Source organism: Arachis ipaensis, chromosome B06 (assembly GCF_000816755.2).
Source record: "Arachis ipaensis cultivar K30076 chromosome B06, Araip1.1, whole genome shotgun sequence".
In the NCBI taxonomy this organism is placed as follows: Eukaryota; Viridiplantae; Streptophyta; class Magnoliopsida; order Fabales; family Fabaceae; genus Arachis; species Arachis ipaensis.
The window spans coordinates 20,598,426-20,604,196 of record NC_029790.2 but is presented as its reverse complement, the minus strand read 5'-3'; the positions used below and the strand labels follow the sequence as shown (position 1 = coordinate 20,604,196).

Genomic DNA, 5,771 nt, shown 5'->3' with positions numbered 1-5,771 from the left:
TGAATTCAAGAGTGGATTCTATTTTTTCACATTCTCAATAAAATTAACTCAATTCAATTCTCAACGGATTAAACTCGATCTCAAAGCTTTAAAAGAATCAACTTGAAAAGCATTTCGTTTCACAAAACCACACAACAATTCAACCAACAGACGTTCATAATCAACCAAGGCAAATCAAGCCATACATAAGGCCGATACAATCACCAAATACACATTCTCTCACATCAGTATCCATATGTAATAATTCCAATATATAAGAATATAGTTTTTGGAAAGCGCCCCTACCTCAAAACGCAAATTCCATAATCCAAACGTCTCACAGAGTCCTTTTCGCCTCAACCCGAACTGACGGCAACCAAAACCTCAGCTTCCAGTCACGTTCATAATAACCAAAGCAACACTAATCGCAACATATAATAATCAGGACTCGATCCCACGTTACCAAGACTCATATTCATTAACCAAACACAACAGAATACTAACGCGAGATTATTCGAAACATAATTTCTTATCAAAGTAACACAATGAGGCAGCTGCGATTTCGAATCGGCCCGGCAACAGCTCCGGCGGCGGCCAGAAGCTTCGATGGATCAACTATAAAAATCGTGCAGCGTTAAAACCTTCTTGAATTCTAAAAAGGCAGAAACCTCAATTAAAACCCTTACCGGCAAACTTTTTCAGCGACGGCAGCAGGGTCTCAAGTGGCAGAAGCTCAGCCCGGAGCTCTGGCGGCGATTTCGGAAGTCACAGAACCACTCCCGGCGGCTAGAATCACAGAGATGCAGCTCCCTTCTCCGGCAGCGACACCTGCGGTGGTGGATGGTGCAGAAGCTCACAACGCAAGTAGCAACGGCGGCCTGAACACCAAAGCTCACGCTTCCGGCTGTGTGACTCTGATAGCTCGGACATTACGACAACACTTATACTATTTAATACTAAAATATGAGCCTGTTTAAAACTTTAAACCGCAAAGCCGCTACGGTGACACGCGAGGCTCCTCCTCCACTGACTCTTGCGCGGGTCTTCCTTCTGATCGCGATGAAGATGAACAGCAACTGACAGCGAGGCGCGGTGGTTGGACAGCGGCGCAGAGCTTCAGCGACAGTGACGCGGATGGCATCTCGCAGTGTTGACGGCGACGACGCGACGGCGGCGGTGGAGCCCAGCACGCCGGCGCGAATCTCCTTCCTCTCCTCCTCCCTTCTCCCGCGGCCCTATCTTCCCTATTTCCCCATCTTTCTTTCTTTCTTCTTTCTTTCACGGTGGAGAAAACTATGGGGGTGTGGGCTGTTTGGTGAAAGGTGCGGTGCTGAGGAGAGTGGGGAAGGCTAGGGTTTAGATAAATTAGGTTTAGGGGCAATATAGTAATTTCACATAAAATTGGGAATAATATAGTAATTGAAACCCAAATTAAATCCAATACTATTTGTACATAGAAAATACTATTTGCTCATCAACTTTACAAATTATTTTCAATAAAATGTCCAAATCTAAAAATTAGAAATAATATAATTAATTTCTCTATTTTCCAAAATAGCAGTATTAATATTTAAAATATTAATTATTTAATCCAAATCATATAGAAATCCTTATTATTTCACAACTACCAACTTTATAATTTGAATATAGAAAATAATCCAATAATTGTAAAATTGGATAATAATCTCAATTTATTTCAAATTCAATAAATCAAAACTTGCTTTAATTTTCTTTAATAGAGAAATTTCTGAAATTAAAGCTACAGAAACACTGAATTTGAAATTAGCTAATGATAGCCCTTTTTCAAAGATTTTAGGTCTTACACTGGAGCACCAAAGAAGAGGACGTTCAAGATGTTCAGTTTCAGAGGCGTGGATCTCGATGCACTCTTGGACATGTCCACCGATGAAGTCGTTAAGCTCTTCACTATTCGTGCTCGCAGAAGGTACCTATGTCAAACATTTGCATTTGGATTTTGTATTTATGTGTTGAAGTTTTTAATTGTTTTTCGCTGTTGCAGGTTTCAGCGCGGTTTGACTCACAAGCCTATGGCACTCATCAAGAAGCTGCGTAAGGCGGTGAGTTTTCTATTTTATTTTAGTTTGAATGTTATTGATTTGTTATCTTTCTATATGATTGGCTTCGACTTTGATTATACCGTGCTAAGCATGAATAGTGTGATTGTTTTTTCTTGATGTATTATGTGTCTATCTCTTTTATACTTGGAAAATATGCAAAATTATGTTCTGTTATGTTCTGTTTGCAATTGGAGAGAGATTTAAGCTTTATAAAATAGGGGGAGGGGGGAGTGGAATACGATATTGGTGGAGCCAAAATTGAGTTAAGGTTTTGCTATCCAGTGCTGCTTAAGGAGCCAAAATTGAGTTTTGACATGTTTATTGCATTGAAAAGTTAGACATTTTTGTTTGACTCTTTAAGAAATGCCCTGCTTTAGTTAGCAAAACTTTTTTGAATGATCCTTTTTTAATGTTTTCATATTTTTTTAAGACGACAACAGAGCAAATGTAATCAAACTTGAGAGTTCATCTAAACTCGTGGAGCTTAGGTAATTTCGAATCTAGAAACTCAGCTATGAGTTTACCAGAAAAACTAAACTCGATTTGAGAATCTAAACTCATAAACTCATGAAACTTTGAGGTTGCTCGAGAGTTTGATAACTTTACATGAAAAACAAAACTCTTCCTCACATAATGGATTTGGGAACAATGCTAGTTTCTCATATTGAACTTATTTTAGAAGTAAATGTGACTGCAATGCAGATTCCTTGCTATTTTCATTCCAAGTACAAGTCAAAGATATTTAGCACCTATACTGATATTGGTAGGTATCTTTGAATTATTTTGATATTTGATGATGTATCATAATGTTTTTCATTTTGACATGCTTCTGTTTGGGTTTATATGTACAAAGTACAGATAGAAAGTTTGTTTTGTGAAACTCAGTTTCTAAAGTTGGTGTTGAACTGATTGGGAAAATTATCTAGGCACATCTTGCAAAATCCCTTATGGCCATGGATCCATTTATAGATTCTTCAGCCAAGATGTTGTAAAAGTTGGGGATATCGTCATCAAAGACCAAGTCAGTATTTTACCCTCTTTATTTTATTTTATTTCGAACGGTGTTATTAAGTTTCATATGCTTTCTTTTAAAATGGAAAGAATCTTTCAAATCTCACATATTCATAGTTTAACAAGCATAAGCTAATAAAAGATATTTCAATAAAAAAATGTTATTAAGGTAAAGTAGAATGCACAGAAGAGGATGAGACATCGTCACATAAATTGTATTAAGTAAAGACTAGATGTAAAGAATGCTTATATCCATAGAACAGAAGACAAGTGCAACATCACCATTATTCCAAATCTCTTATGTAAAGAATGCTAAAACAACCAAATCAGAGAAAAACAAATGAAATCTAAAAACTACAAAAAGGATATATATAAAATCCAAAATGATGCAGTAAACAACAGAACAAGTGATAGATCAGTCACACACATCATATTATCACAATTAATAAAGTGCACTATTTTCTTCCTTATGCCACTGCCATGGGGAAGCACAGATCTTGCAACCCTTAAAACACCAAATATAATAGCATCTAAATTTCAAAGGCCATAGAAAGCAATAAATTCGAGAAACAACACACGCAATAACTTCAAAAAATATTTCAATTGGAGAAGTCATACCAGTATGGTAACTTTTGTTTATTTGAGTGTTTCAATAATTCACATATTTTTTCATTTTTCTCTTATCATATAGTTATTAAACAATATTGCATGATTAGTGGTGTGACTAGTTTAAAGTACGATTCTTCAAAAGAGTGATTATTTCTATGAATATAGGTACAATATGATAGATCAAGGGTACATATATCAAAATGTTTTCTCTCTTTGGCTAAATAAAGATCCAATGGCAGAGATAGGGGGTGAGATTGTTTTTGGTGGTATTAACTCGAGACACTTTAGAGGTGAACACACTTATGTTCCAATATCTCAAAAGAGTTACTGGCAGGTTAATTCTAGATTTAGAACTTCATCTCTAATACTCCTCATCAACCATGTCAATATTAACTTTTTCTCTTATACCTTCAGATTGATGTTGGAGATGTTCTACTTGCAAATAGATCAACAAGTTCTCTTATATTTCTGTGATTTCTAGCAAGATATTTAAGCTATATACATTGTTTGTTTCACTATTTCTTATGTTTATGATTGGATATGAATACTATGTTTCAAGATATTATAATAGTTACTAAACATTGCATCTTATTAGTAAGTTACCTATCTATTGCTAAGTTTTCTAAGAAAGGCTATTCAAGAAGAGGAAGAAGAAGAAGAAAAAGAAAAACCTCCGTATGCAAATTTGGAAGAAGAAGAAGGAGGAGGAGGAGAAGAAGAAGAACTTGCGTGTGCAAATTTGGAAGAAGAAGACATAGTAATTGTGGATTCAGGAACCTCTTCAATTGCTGGTCCAACTGTATGATATTAGACATAGTAATTTTTGTATTTTAATGCATCTTTTTCTTTTTCCTTTTATTTTGACATCTTTCTCTTACTAGTTATTTATCTTGTCTTGAGTCTTTATGTTAGAGGATTATTTATTATTTTGATAAGTTTGTAAACTCATTATCTAATATTTAGTATAAATTTTATTTCTATATTTAAAAATTTATTTGTATTAATGGTTTACTATTTTTCAAATAAAAAAATAATTAAAACATATAACTATTAAAATCGACGGTAAAGTTGTTGCTTTTTAAATTTAAAATAGACAAAGAAAACAAAAAATATATAAAGAATTTATCGGTATCTAAATAATTAAATCGACGGAAACTGTGTCGATTTTATTAATCAAATATCGACGGCTACGTCGTCGATTTTATTAAGCATATTATAGAAAAAAATATTGTCGATTTTATTGAATCAATTATCGACAGAAGTTGCGTCGATTTTATATAATAATATCGATGACAATGTTGTCAATTTTAATAAGAAGGTAAAATTCTTAACCTCATATTATAGACAGAAACACTGTCGATTTTATTAAATTTTTATCGACAGATAGGCAAGCCGTCGATTTTATTAGAATTTTGAAAAATCGACAAGCTTAATAGCGATCACCACAGCCGTCTATTTTGCCGTCGAATTTTAATATTATCGACGGCTTAACCGTCGATTTGGTCGTCGATTTTAACGATATTTCTTGTAGTGTTTCTTTTCTCTTTAATCTTAAATCTGTTGATGCAATGAATGGTCATGACTGTTTGCTCCAATTTTGATTTAACCAAATTGATTTTCTTTTACCTATCTATATTAGTCAAGTGTTGATTTTATGATATTGTCTTATCTTTTTCTTTTTAAGTGATCATCGTGTATAGGAAGTATCATGATATGTGCTGGTTTACTCATGAATATGATAATCAAGATATGCTCTTATTTCTAATTCTAAATTATTTTTCATTGTGCTGATATTTTCTTTCCTTCTTTTGCTTCAAATATCAACACTTTGCTTATGAACATTGCTATACTTGAGCTTGAATAGGCCGATTTTGAAAGTTTTCATTATGGACTGAACCTAATCTGATTTGCTTGCCATACACATTAAGGTCTTGTTTGATGGAAGGATGGAAATTAAAAAAGAAGGAAATAGAAAAAAAAAAAAGAAAAGAAAGAATTTAAATGTATTTTTATTTTTTTTTGAGTTGTTTGGATGAAAGAAAAATAGAAAGAAAGGAAAAAAAAGAAAGAATAATTTTCTTTGTTTGGTTAAAA

The 5,771-nt window shown here is 33.7% G+C and overlaps 1 protein-coding gene across 5 annotated transcripts; it reads left to right on the top strand.

Annotated features, from left to right (window-relative positions):
• On the top strand, positions 1,751-4,588 carry LOC107646641. Of its 5 annotated transcripts, none has more exons than XM_021104219.1 (5): positions 1,754-1,924; positions 2,000-2,057; positions 2,760-2,820; positions 2,984-3,078; positions 3,843-4,465. In XM_021104219.1, exons 1-5 carry the CDS (start codon positions 1,833-1,835, stop codon positions 3,900-3,902), a joined length of 366 nt encoding a protein of 121 aa, XP_020959878.1. In that variant the 5' UTR covers positions 1,754-1,832; the 3' UTR covers positions 3,903-4,465. The 5 variants fall into 5 exon arrangements, 4 of the variants coding, with proteins under 4 accessions (XP_020959878.1, XP_020959876.1, XP_020959877.1 ...); XM_021104217.1 differs by having other exon boundaries at positions 1,756-1,924; positions 4,296-4,588; XM_021104218.1 differs by having other exon boundaries at positions 1,756-1,924; positions 2,984-4,465.

Bases quoted from the DNA above. Each gene is read 5' to 3' on its own strand.
- LOC107646641 (XM_021104217.1), top strand. From the start codon at position 1,833: ATGTTCAGTTTCAGAGGCGTGGATCTCGATGCACTCTTGGACATGTCC. The intron at 1,925-1,999 runs GTACCTATGTCA...TCGCTGTTGCAG, and splicing joins ACTATTCGTGCTCGCAGAAG to GTTTCAGCGCGGTTTGACTC. The intron at 2,058-2,759 runs GTGAGTTTTCTA...ACTGCAATGCAG, and splicing joins TCAAGAAGCTGCGTAAGGCG to ATTCCTTGCTATTTTCATTC.